This window comes from Pelodiscus sinensis, chromosome 21, assembly GCF_049634645.1.
Source record: "Pelodiscus sinensis isolate JC-2024 chromosome 21, ASM4963464v1, whole genome shotgun sequence".
Taxonomy (NCBI): Eukaryota; Metazoa; Chordata; order Testudines; family Trionychidae; genus Pelodiscus; species Pelodiscus sinensis.
This window is the reverse complement of record NC_134731.1, coordinates 24,732,506-24,745,945: the sequence shown is the minus strand read 5'-3', so window position 1 is coordinate 24,745,945 and position 13,440 is coordinate 24,732,506. Positions and strand designations below refer to the sequence as shown.

Here is a 13,440-nt window from a genome sequence, read left to right as displayed (position 1 = left end):
AACGAGAAGCTGCACTTCCAGCTCCTTTGCCATTTTAGTCTAGTCTCTCCTCTCCCCTCCCTGCTGCTGGCGCTGGAGATCTTTCCAAGGCATTTCTTGAGGGCTTTTGCAGCAGGACAAGCAGACTCCAGCTCAATTTACTAAGTTAATCCTGGTCTGAAGATGTGTTGGACACCTGCAACTCACACCCCCTTCATGGAGGGCAGCACTCCTGCGTTGTGGTGACTACACCCGAACAGCAGCTAGTATATCTGCCTGCAGGTGGATTTGAACCTGGAACTTCGGGAGCTCAGTATGGGAGCCACAAAGCTTGAGCTATAAAGCCAGCTGGTTTGTAGCTAAGGCAGTAGAGCGCCCTCATTCTTAGCTCTTGCTGTAAGTGGTCTAAGTGCCACCACACGGGACAGTGAACCACACCCACTAGGTGTGTGAGTTACACTAGCACAACAGGCCCCAACCTCATCACAACTTGAAAGTGAATCCAGCCTCCCTTATCCCCTAGCTCAGAGCCTTCGTGTAGGAAGAACTCAGAATCTCATGTCTTGACAGCCACTCTCACAGAGAGACACTTAAAGAAATGCTTTAAGGAAAGGCGAGGATTAGACCTGTCACCATCCGTAGCTCTGCTCACCACCCTCGCCTCCACAAGTCCCCGCTGCCACAAGAAAGGTCTGGAGACCTCTTTCTAACCGGGATTTCTCAAGGGCATTGAAGCCCTTGAGTACAAGTTGTAATATAGGGCAGTGTTTCTCCACCAGTGGTACGAGGACCTTAGGGGTACTCAGGAGAAGTCTGGGGGGTACGTCAACACAACTGACATTTGGAGAAAAGTGAATTTTTGTTTTAAGTTGGGCAGGAACCCCAACCCCCCCCCCCCCGCGGCAGGAACCCCAACCCCCCCCCCCCCCCGCAGCAGGAACCCCAACCCCCCCGCGGCAGGAACCCAACCCCCCCCCCCCCCGCGGCAGGAACCCCAACCCCCCCCCCGCGGCAGGAACCCCAACCCCCCCCCCCCCCCGCGGCAAGGCGGTTCAGAGGCTGCAACCCACCTCCCAGCCCCTGGGAACCGGCGCCCGACCCGACACGAACCCTCCCGGGGAAGTGCCGCCGGCACAGGACGGGCCAGACGGGAGGACGCCAGCCTGCCAGGGCCGACCAGAGGCCGCCGCCGCCCCAGCACAAGAGCCCCCTTCGGCAGCGGGCAGCCAGCTCAGCCCAGATGACTCCGCCGGGAAGCAACACCGGCACAAGCACCTGCCCCTCGTGCTGACAAGGACCAGGACCCCTGACTTGTGGGGACAGACACCAGGTGCGTGGGTCTGTGCCTGAGCCCCGCCTGGCCCCAGAGAGCCAAGGGGCACCAAGCCCTGGTGTCCTCGGCTGGGGGAGAGGCGGGTGGCTATGGGCAGGGGCCCGGCAGAGAGACATGCCGCCCACAACTACCACAGGGACCATTTCGGGCCTGCAGACCCCAGCAGGGCCTGGCCAGGGAGCAATCAGCTCCTGTGAGGCAAGCTGGCAGGAAGGAGGACGGGCCCCACGGCTGCATCTGGGTCACAGCACAGACAGTGGGAGGCCGAAGGCAGGGATGTGGCGATCAGCTCCCGTACTGCAGGCTCAGTCGTTCCCCTCCCCCCCCCCCAGCCTGAATCAGACGGGCAGGTCATGGGGTGGGCACCAGGGGGGTTTATTAAAACTATGGGATGGTGCAAAAATAGAGATAAGCTCTTAAAATTCCCGGGCAGGTCTGAGTCCACAGAGCTCACGCCGTTGGAGCTGGCGTTTGCTTTGCTTTCTTCTTCTTCTTCTTCCTTCTGGCTTTGCCCTGCTTCCCCGGAGTCTCTTTGCCAGGACTCCCCTTGGCCTTCTTTGGCCAAGGGCTCTCGCCGCCTGCCTTCCCTGCGGCTCCTTTCCTCTTCCTGCTGTTGTGCGCTGCAGCCTCGCCACCCGCGGCACCTGCCTCCTTGCCGCTCTCCGCCCCGCCCTCCGGGGGCTCCGCCGGAGCCTTTTTGCGGTTCTTGCGTTTCTTGCTGGCGGGCAGGAAGCCTTTCTTCTTCCGCTTGAGAGGCTCCGCCCCAGGGCCGTGCTCAGGTTGGGGCTCCGCCTTCTCCCTTTTGGGGCGCCTGCCAACCAAGCACACACAGATCACGGCGTGCGCCAGGCAGGAAGGGGGCCCGCTCTGGCCAGGGCCGGAAAGAGAGACGCCCGGGAAGCAGAACCTGGCAAGCGAACGGAGCAGGTCAGCTACGGTCAGCGCCCTAGAGACAGTTCCAGGACTCGACCTGTTCCACAGCCGGGAACGCCTAACAGCGGGGCGTGTGCCGGGCCCAGCTCCTCACCGGAGCGTGTCACCCGCTCTCGCACAGCGGCAGGAGCAGGACGACACGTTCTTCGGGATTTATCCTAATCGCTTCGACGGGCTTTGGGTCGAGCCCCTAACCCCCCAACTGCACAGAGCCAAGGGGGTCAGGTGCCCTCCACAAGTCCCTCCCCTACAGGTCATCTTACCGCGAGGGAGGGATCGTCATCGAGGCTGGAAGCCGCCCGAGGCTGGGCCCACCTCTCCTACTGCCTGCACAAGAACTCCCCGGGAGTGGCAGAGTTTGATTTGCCTGGGAGCCTGCGAACACGGCAGATGCCCAGGAACACAGACTCTCTTTCTGCCCTGGGGCGGAAGTTAAACCCAGCCCAACGGAACGGCTCGGTTTGAGGGCTCAGAGACACGTTCAGCCCCTGCCCGGAGTCCCAAGGGGCCTGAGAGCCATGCTGAGGGTTGCAGAGACTCACAGGGGTAAGAGCTCACGGAAGGAAAGGGGAGAGGGGAGGCTCAACAGGCTGGGCCCGCGCTAGGCCTGCTCTTCTCCTGCACTGGTCGCTTGTGGCCAGTGACCTTGAGACTCTCACGTGAGGCACCTGAAGGGCCTGAGCCCCCCACCCGCTCTGGTGTTTTCAGTTGGGCAGCCGGACACTGGGGCACACAACACCACAAGTCGTTTCTGACGCCACTGACGCTTGCCTGGCCGCAGGAGTGTAGGAAATCCCCATTCGCTGGGCACCTCTGCTCTCCTCATCCAGGCCTGCCCCGGCAGTAGCCCCTCCTGGGCACACGGGGAGGGCAAACCGCCCCTCCCCGGATATTCCACCGCCGCCCCTGGCCTGCAGCCTGGTTCCAGCTGGCAGCTGGCCTGCCCCACCCCGCCACACCCCGCCACGTGAAGCGTCTGGAGAGCGGACGGAAGGGGCTCGAAGATCAGGGCAGGCTCGCTATCCCTGCCCCCGGGCCGACGAGGCACCGGTACACGCCGCACTTGGCCCAGCGAGGTCCCTCACGATGGCCAATCGCCTCCCAGCGCCGCCCGCTCCGCTCAGGCTGGCATCCAGTCTCCGACACCAGTGGTGCTCAACCTTTTTTAATTCGTGATCCCCAGGGCCGGCAGAATTCGGTCGAGCCCCCTCCCCAAAAAAAAAAAAAAAAATTCAAGCACCAGTCCACTCCCCTGCCACTCCCCCCACCCCCGCTGTGTGCATGTCAGGCGCTGAGCCAGGAAAACAAAATGGCGGCCAGCCCGGCGCTGTGACTCCCCGGGCCGTGCACCCTTATCCTACATGACCACGGCACCGGCCTGTTTGTTCCCATCTCCCCAGTCTGAGAGGCCAGAGCAGCACAGCAGGATGTCAAATCCCAGTTCGTTAGTGAACCGGTTCAACTTTCTGCTTAACCAGGTAACCGATGGGGGGGGGGGGCACTGCTGGGCTGAAGCAGCCTGCACCTGCAGCCAACCCTGCTGGGCGAGAGCAGCCCCCTGCCCACACCCCCACCGGTTAAACGTAACCGGAAAGCATCACCCCTCCAGGGCGAGAACCATTCGCAGCCCGAGGGCGCGGAGAGCCCGAGGCACGCGCCGGGGGACGCCGCCGAGAAGAGGGTACGTACGCAAACCCCAGCAGATTCATGACGTTCCAGTAGAGATTGCTGAGGCGGCCGGATTTCCCGAACCCCTCCTGCTGGCTCAGCGCTTGCAGCACCCGGCTCAGCTCCGCCAGCTCCACACTCAGCTTCTGTAGGAACGGTAGCAAAGGAAGACGGACATACACGGGCCTGCAGCACAACCCAGAGCCCTCCCAGGATGCCCCCGCAGCAACCGCAGGACTGCGTGCAGGAGGAAGGAACAGTTGGGAAGAACTTTTGTAAGAGGCCTTGTTACTCCTGGGGGGCGGGGGAGTCAGCCCAAACATAACTTACAAATTCTGCAAATGCTGTTTGTCAAAATAACGCCCTCTGAATCCTGCCAGTGTCACACTGCGGCTCCCCGGCACTATGTCAATGCAGTTTTACCTCTGAGTCCAAACCAGGAGAATCCTGCTCTCTGCTCTGCCCCTTCATATAATATTACCACCCCCCAGATCTCTCCAGGCACAGTGCAAAGCAGGGCAGCGTCATTATTCCCATTATACAGATGGGGAAACTGAGGTGCAGGAAAAAGGGAAGTGACTTGGTCAAGCCGGGCCAGTTCAAAGGGCCTTCTACAAGAGCTAGGCATTCTTGTAATTGTTGTGGACTTCATGGGATTTTTCTATCATCAGATTCATCCACGAACTCATTTTCTAAACCCTACACAGGGATAGAGACATGGGGCTGCACTGTCTTCCGTGGGAGCCAGGTGGTTAAAAGCTCACTGCACCCTGTGGAAAATCAAGACGCAGACAGGACTGAAGCTGAAAGCCCCTTACAGAGGGTATGATAGCCTAAATCTGGAAGGGTCTGTACATTCAGCCAAAGTCTGGGCTCACCTGCTGGTTGGCAGTTTTGATGAGGAAGTTCAACAGCTCCAAGCACTTAATGACTTTCTCTTGGTCAACTTTCACCTTGAACTGGTTCACGGCTTTCAAGCTCTGCAAAGGAAGGAACAAAGTGCAGCAAACTGGAAACCGAAGAACGTCCCTCGGGAGAAAGCCGACCACATGCAATTAGCCCGTTTAAAATCTCAGTGAAACTTCCAGGGAGGTGAGCGCCATCACACGGCAGAAGAGCCTAAGAAGGTGCGTGATGGGAACCGCTACGGCTTAGGCTACTACATGAGACCAAACAAAGCAAGGTATGATCTGGCACTGCAGGGAAACAGCAGCATTGAGACCTAACGCTGGATGCTGGCTGAAAGAGGAAAGTTAGTCTCTCTCCCACTAAAAGGAGAAACCCACTGCTGGAAAGTAGCTTCCCATGAGAGACCACCATCCGCCTAGCTCAATGGCAGCAGGAGCTGGGATTTACACATAACGTGCTAATGTGAATTTATTAACACTTCTGCGCAGGGCGTCCCAAGAGGGAGCTTGTCGATCAAGTGTACGTTCCCAAAAAGGAGAGACGAAACGCTCTCTGTGTATTTCTATTACGCATGGACGGTGCTGAGACGCCGGCGCGGTTTGGCTTAAAGAACAGCTGCGGCAGCGGAGACAGGTTAAAAGGAGGCCAGATGTATTTACCAGGGGAGGAAGGGAAAAGAAAGCGAAGGCAGGCACATCAACAATGCAGATGCTGGGTCTTTTGTTGACAGGTATTAGAATCTTGTGTGCAGCTGCCCGGTTAAGATCTGCCCAGAGAGGAGTCATCGGACATGGCTACACCCAGCACCTCCCCGGCTCTGAGCACACCCTGTGTTCTGCCGTGCCGGCTGGGGCCTTCCCGTCAGCAGAACGGTTACTTATTTAGGTTTAAAACACAATATTCCAACGAGTTTTCACTCCTCTCTTGATAGCCCCAGTGCCTCAGGAAACGACAATGAATGCAGTGAAAAAGAAACAAACCAAGCAGCCACTCCCCGGAAGAACCACCACGCTGCAAAAAAAAATAAGATAAATAAATTCCCCTCGAGGGTCATGCAATAGTCTCTGAAGGTGAACAAATCCAGACAGCTGTGGACAGAGCAGCTTTTCTCAAAGCGGGGTCTGCAAGGGAACTCCAAGGGGTCTACGGGCCGCGTCGATCAACTCCTCCCTCCCCCGCCCCAAGTGATTCCTGGGGCCTGCAGCCTGGGGCTAAGGCAGGCTGACCTGTCCTGGTTCCACGCTCCTGCAGACTACTCCAAGCAGCTGGCTGCAGGGGACATGTGTTTCTCTGAGTGCCGGCCGGCGGGGAGGGCTTTGTGTGCTGCCCAGCCAGGAAGCACCTACCCACACACGCAAACTGCCTTTGCACCATCCCCACACCCCAACCCTCTGCCCTAGTCCAGAGTCCCCACCTGCACCCTTCATCCCTACTCCAAACCCAGAGCCCCAACCCGGATCCCTTCCCCCTCTTCCCGCATGCCAACCCTTTGCCCCAGCCCGGCAAAAGTGACAAAGGGAGCAGGGCCTCGGTGAAGGGGCAGGGAAATGGGTCCCCCGACAATTTGAAATCAAAACGGGGTCCTCGGGTTGTGGACATTTGAGAACCCCTGGGCTAGAGGGAAAAGAGAGACAGAGCAAGAGGAGCAGTTCAGAAGGTGGAGATCATGTAGGCTCAGATTTCCCTCCTGATATTATTATGCAAGTTACCAATAAGGCTCAGTAGCTTTTATTTACATCAATAGTATTTTAAACACTTTTTTAAAAGAGTGTGTGACAGGGCGTTCGTCCTGCACTGGCCCTTTAAGGGCAAACCCCAGCCTGGAGCAGGGCCTGGGAGTTTAGCCCCAGCTGAGGCTGCATTAGTTGATTAGGGCCCAGCTGGGAGCTATATAAGAGCATGGGCGGCTGCTGGGGGAGTAGGAGGCTCCCTGGAGCTAGGGCAGGGCTGGGGAGGCAAGGCAGGGCTAGGGGAGCTCTGGCCAAGCAAACCTCCAGACTGCAGGGCCTGATGAACGGCCCGATGAAAAAACAACCACCCCTGGAAGGGGGGCTCAGAGACTGACTTGGGCACTGCCGGAGGGCCGTGTATTGAAGAGGATGCCACGGCCTGGAGGAAAGAGGGGAACCACCACCTGAGGGAAGGTACCCCGCCAGCCAAAGGAGCTAATTGCAGGGGGTGCTGCGGTGGTGAGTGAACCCCCTCACAGAGAGGTAGTAGAATTCCAACTGATGGCACCTTATGGTATTGTCTAAACTTAAATTACGATCTCTTCATCGCATTTACATGAACTATAAACCCAATATTAAACAATACAGGTTGGCCGCCAAGTTTCAGAGGAAGTCAAACCACTGAGCTACAAGAAAGCACTAGCTAAGCACCGCGAACCAGAGTGTGCTGAAGTGCTAAACCACCTTTTGACAGGGTTTTCCTGTCAGAGAATATTTTCTCCATTTCAGTTAATGTAACTAGTTCAATTCAATGACTAGTTCATTCAAAGCTAAGAAACCAACGGTGAGTTCAACAAGCAGGAAAGCTTGTTTTCCTTTTCTGATATATGAATAAAAATGAGGTCTGAGAGGATGAGATTTACTAGTTCTAAAATCCCAAAGGACACAGTGGCCCAAAACAATCAATTCAATTTACAAATTACAGGTATTTTCTTTGTTTAATAAATCAGTTTGAAATGCAAAACAAGTTTGAGACACTTTTATAAAACTTCTTTTCCTAACATATCCAGGACATTCAAAGTAGTTTTAGTTAAATGAAATAATTTGAAAATGTGTGCATTTTGAATTGAATTTCAATGCAATTAAAGCTAGTGTAAAAAAAAAAACACCTACAAATGAAAAAAATCTAGTTAAAAAAATACATCACCCATTTCTAATAAAAAAACTGAAAATTAAGAATCTGAATAAATGTAAGTTAAGCAACACAACGGCTTAAATGAATGTGCATTTAGACATGGTATATCCTCCTAATTAACAGAAAGCTGCACCAATTTTAGTGCCAAGGATATATTTGCATGCAAATCTACATGTATAAATGGTTACTAACCAGTGGCAATCAAACATTCTTTGTTAAAATAACTAAAAAATACAAGATTAAAATCAATTATTTAAATCAAGGTTTCCTGTTTGCTGGTTTAAAACAGGAGTAAAATCAATTATTTAAATCCACTTCGATTTAAATCAGTCTATGTTGAAATAAAGTCGAATGCCGGCAAGGGGATGAGGATGCCTGTATTCTGTGTATGGGGGGTACGGGAGATAGTTTGTCTAGAAGAAGTCAGGAAGGCAAGAAGCTCAAAGTGCAAAAAGGCACCATTGCAGAAAGTCTCTCAAAGTGACTATGTACCAAGTAAGATCACATGTGGGGTCCTGGAACACACACACCCACCCACCCACCCACCCCCGGGTTATGAAATCACAACTACAGAGCAGTTCAGTCTCTCCAGAAATGCTTCTCCTTTTCTTTTGCAGTTCAAGATCCCGTGGATGCTGAGCTGTCAAGTCTCTTGTATCAGCCAGTTCAGTTTTGAATAGCAAAGAGATATATAAAGGTTGTGGCTTCAGAAAAATTCATGAACGGTTTAGGGAAAAGGCTACACTTGCAGAATAAGCTTCCCATAGGAATTGTTCACCTACTTCTAGCAGGACTTTGCTCACTGCAAATGTAAAACAGAAGTAAGAGGGCAAAGAAATCTGTATATTTATAAATGTTAGAGAGAGGGGATGCTCTGGTGGTCAGGAGACCCAGTTCTGCCACATACTCTCTGCATGGCCTTGGGCAAGTCACTTAGCCTCTTTGTCTCAGTTCCTCACCTGTAAAATGGGGCAAATGGTGCTGCCCTGCCTCACAGGGTGCTTTGTGGATAAATATATTAAAGAGTGAGAGCAGTGCTGATACTATGGCAGTAAGTGCCTAGGACAGACCTTAGAGCACCCACACAGATGTGTGTCATACACAACATAGGTCTCATACACAACTTAGGTCTCATTCTGATCCAGCAGTCACACCAACCCGACTCCACCAGCTTCAGAGAAGTTACTCCTGGTTTACACCAGAGTAAATTAAATCAGAAATCAAACCCTTTATATAGACACCAGATTTTGGGAAGTATAAAGAATTCTAATGCATGAGGGAAGCTCCTTTGTTGACTGGGGATTACAACAGCAGAGTAAAATGACAGCAAACCAGCCTGATTGCATAGCTTTGCAGGAAAATAAAGCCGAAACATATGATTATGTAATGACTGGAGTAGCAGGTATCTCGTTATCTTTAAGGGATCCCACACCTTCAAATTAAACCTACTGAAAAAATACAATCATTTAATGATCAGTTCCTCAAAAGTCTCCATATCTATCAAGCAGGGCCATCAACTGAACACCCCCAGCTTCTGCAGGCTAGAATTTACATCACCACTCTGCTAGACTGTCAGTAAGTTGCTAATTACTCCCTCTTGGAGGGTATAAGCTATGCTTCTCTATGCCAGAACTAGCATTAACCTCCAAGGCTGCACACAACTCTATGGCTCTGAAGTCTCTCAGGGTAAAGGAAAAACAACTATTAGCTGTATGATTAAAAATACTGACATGCATGAAATTAATCCACAGACTATGAGACTATGTACTTGCCACTTACTCTCCCCCCTCCCCCACATACACACACACACACACAAATCAGCAAGTTAGTTATGTATTTAAACAAAGCAGAGTTAGATCCTTGTTCGTATTACATAGGATGCAACCCGGCTCACATTATTCTTTGTAGTACAGTAGCTGAGATCAGTAGAGAGGACAGCCCCCTTACGCAAGGTGCTGTACAAATACACAGTGAAACACACTTCTGCCTTAAGAGTTTACCATCTACACAGGAGAGACAAAGAGTGAGATGGGGAAATGGAAGACAAAACTATTTCACACTTTGAAAATTAACAACGCTTTTGATTATTAAAACAAAGACTCCTAAACCCCCATTTACTTTCCACCAGCTGTGCTGTTCGTTTCATTGTCTGAACTAAGAGAAATGGAAGACATGGTAGACAGAGACTTAATAGTTTCTGTTCAGTCTGAGGTCTTGATTCCCAAGCACTTACTCACACTCAACACCACGGCACAATAAAGGTGTGATTCAGAGCCCTCTGAAATCAAAAGAAATTAAAGATCAGAGCAAAGGAGCAAGACCAGTCCCTGTACCTATTACTTCACTTCCAAACGAACTGACCATCTGCAGCTCTCACTGAAATCAAGATGTTTTGGCTTGGCACCTCTGAAATCAGGTCTTTGGTGCCAATTTATTTTTATTTTTTTAAGGATTGATGGATTTCACTCTAACTGGGCTGCTGCAGTAAAACATTTAGGGTACATCTAGACTACAGGCTATGTTGACAGATACTGTCGACAAAGCCTCTGTCGAAATTTAGCGTCTAGACTACAACCAGATCTGTCAACAAAGCAAGCCGCTTTTTCGACAGAGTCTAGATGCTCTCTTTTGAAAAAGCACAGTGTGGGTGCAATAGCATCTTTTTTCGACATAACTCTGTCGAAAAAAGGCGTTATTCCTCAGAGAATGAGGTTTACCACCGTCGACAAAACTGCCGCGTTCTGTCGACAGAGCTCAGCGTTAGTGTAGACGCAGGTATAGATTTGTCGACAAAACCCTATAGGCTAGACACACCCCCAGCCTGGGTGTTAGCCCCCATGGACTTAAGTGCTTTCCTAAATCAGAGCCCAAGTTACATTGGAAAAAGCCCTGTTTTGTGCTAGTGCATGTCTACACTGATGTACATGATTTGCATGTGAGAGGGCATATAGAGCTAGTTACATCAAGTGCAAAATTTTGAGAAGACTCCAGCATACGGCTGGTGCTATGTAAACAGCCACCCAGCCAAAACTCTTGCCTGCAAGCTGCCTTTGGCGATACACTCAATCAGACAAATGATTGCCAATCATCCAGCACAGAAGCAGCCAACAGCAATTCTTGCGGCTTGAGCGAGACTTAATAATGCGAAGCTAGACAGAAGGATTTTAATGAAATCGGTCCAGACCCGGTTTCCCCTCACAGGTTTCTCTGTTCCTGCTCACGTTCATTTCTGACAAGGGCAATGAAGATATTTCCAAGCGCGAAAGCGTCTCATTACAAGGAGGTGAGCAACTTGTCTGCAGAGGGAGACACAAGCACCAGGGAGGACTGCTCCGTGTTTACGACGGAGAAGGTGAATCAATGCAATGTGCCTTGTGTTGGAAATGGAAGGTGCTGACTTTTGACAGTCCTCAGCCCCCGGAGGTGTTTGTTCCCCAGCTGTGGGTCAGCCCAGGCATTTTAATGAAATGGCCTCTCATTTCCACTGGCAGCTTTGAAAAATATCAGCCCAAGTATTCTAGCTCCCTGCTGCGTAAATTACAGGCCTGCACACCCCAGGAATTTGGTTTTGTTCACGCCCTGGGAAAGTCTATGAAAGAGCCACTTGCACAACCTGAATCAGGCTCATTCCTGGTAATGCAACGTGCAGGTAAGACGCAGTCACAGGCCGCAAGCGGCTCAAAACCTGGCCTCGAAAAAACAGAACCAAACACAAACCCAGGAACCGACCCTCCTGCACAGCTGGATCTCGGTACGTGGCTCCATTGAAGTCAGCGGGGGACCGCCTTGCACACAGTGTGTGCAGAACCAGCGCCCTGGCCGTACAAAATGCATAAGGCCTTGAGCTTCTCCCTGCTCCAGCCAAGAGCTTTAACTTACATTAGGAGTTTAAAACCCCAAAACAAAAAAATAGCCGAGCTGATCCAAAGGCCAAGGTGGCGCTCTGGCAAAGACAATTACATGGCTCGGCCCCAGTAGCATCTGAGCATCTGGCATCTTTAATCACGGCACCTCTGTGAGGCGCTGCAGTGCAGCGCTGGGGATCCGAGACACAGAGCACGTCTACACTGCAATCCAAATCCCCACCGCACCCGGATCAACCGACTTGAACTCAAAATAACGGAGCAGATGTGTGGGCTCTGGCTGGAGCCTGGCTCCGAGATTTCACCCCAACCCTTGCCCCTGCAGGGTCTAGACTACACACTGTGATTTGCAGACCCGACTCCCAAACGGCGCAAGCCCATGTCAGTTGAGCCAGGCCAGCCATGGCTGTGCCATAGGTATCTTACTGCAGTGGAGACGTACCCACTGGAAGTCAGTCCGAGCCCAAGACTGCACAGGAATGTTGCATTTTTTAATCAAGTGCCTGTCCTGGAACTGGGAAAACAAAACTGCTGCACCATTGACTAGTCTGCCCTCAGTTCCACCCTCACGGAGGGCCCTGCCATGGACAGCTCTGTGCACGTGAGGCCATGTGCTCAGGCTGTATGGAGGTGCAGTGACTGGGCTAACACAAAGGAGATGTCCTTGCAGCACCCAGAGGCAGTAAGCACACCCAGGACACATGGCTGGTGCAAGATCATCCTCTTGGATGCATCTGCTGGCCTACCGCCAGTGGGGGGAGGGCAAACACGATGCCCCCGTGGGGGTGCTAACGTGTGTTTTGTGTGCATGTAAACAGCATGGGAACAAATGAGGTCAAGGAAGCTTATATAAACATAAGAGGCAGAGCCTGGCAGCAGCCTCGGCTGCTATTTCAAGCAGCTGTCTCATCATTTTAGGGTTCCAAACAACTGATTCTCCCTCTTTTGCCTTCTGGGTTTGCACGGGGACACGAAGATACTGCAATACTATCCCAGATGCATTGCTCTTGCCAGGCTCCCTCTCTGCGCTGCAATCCATGGCCATTGCAAAGCAGATCTCCGGCGTGTAACGGGACCACCGAGGCAAGGCAAGATGGGAAGCTAAACAGAAGATGTTTTTCTACTCGTCTCCTGCTGCAGCCCACTTCAATCCAGGAGATCACAGGCATCGCTGCTGTCAACTCGAAGGACGGCTGCTAGGGCAGAACCGAACCCTCCTGGCCACAGCTGACAGGCACGCGTGCTGTTGTTTAAGCAACCGGCACACGCATTAGCCTCTGAAAGGGTCCAGGTTATTTCAGATCCTGCACTCAACACCGTCACCTCCTTGGATGCAGCAGATGCATACAAAGATGATTCAGGGCAGGATTGGAGAACACAGAGCCTTTTGTAGCTAATTCCGGCCTCCTGCCGGTAGCGAGCGAGTTCTGGTACCACCTCCTGGCTGCTGGGAAGGAATAGTGTTGCTGGTCTCAGTCCTGGGACACAGCTCAGAAGCTGGACCCAGCTGGCACTGAAGGGGCCCCTTGCTGTCCCTGTTTGCAGAGGGAACGTGAGCTGAGCAGACCACAGCGCCTGCCTCCTGCCCAGGGGCGGATGAGAGTACCGCAGGGCCCCGGGTAGCGAAATTTCGCGGGGACCCCCCCCTGACATGGCACATGTGCCGTGGTGCCACGGCGCATGCGCGGGGCCTCGGAAAGTGCGGGGCTCGGAGCAGCCGCCCCACTCGCCCTGCCCTAAATCCGCCGCTGCTCCCGCCACTTCCTATACAGTAATTCCTCGCTTAACACGTGCCTGCTTAACACGTTTTCACAATAGCACGATTTTGGGAGGGTGGGGGGGACATTTTTCAAACAACACAACTCCCTTTGGATTCCTTGAAAATCTCCA

General features: G+C 52.6%; 1 protein-coding gene across 1 annotated transcript in view; it reads right to left on the bottom strand.

The window, feature by feature from the left end:
• Positions 1-1,670: 1,670 nt before the first annotated feature.
• The window catches only part of MYBBP1A (MYB binding protein 1a), an 81,306-nt gene continuing 69,536 nt past the window's right edge, over positions 1,671-13,440 (bottom strand). Inside the window, exons 25-27 of the mRNA XM_075904314.1 lie at positions 4,792-4,893; positions 3,935-4,059; positions 1,671-2,123 (exon numbers count right to left, since the gene is read on the bottom strand). Of these exons, the coding sequence (XP_075760429.1) occupies positions 1,763-2,123; positions 3,935-4,059; positions 4,792-4,893 (588 nt within the window). The 3' untranslated portion in view covers positions 1,671-1,762. The remainder of the gene's footprint in view (positions 2,124-3,934; positions 4,060-4,791; positions 4,894-13,440) is intronic.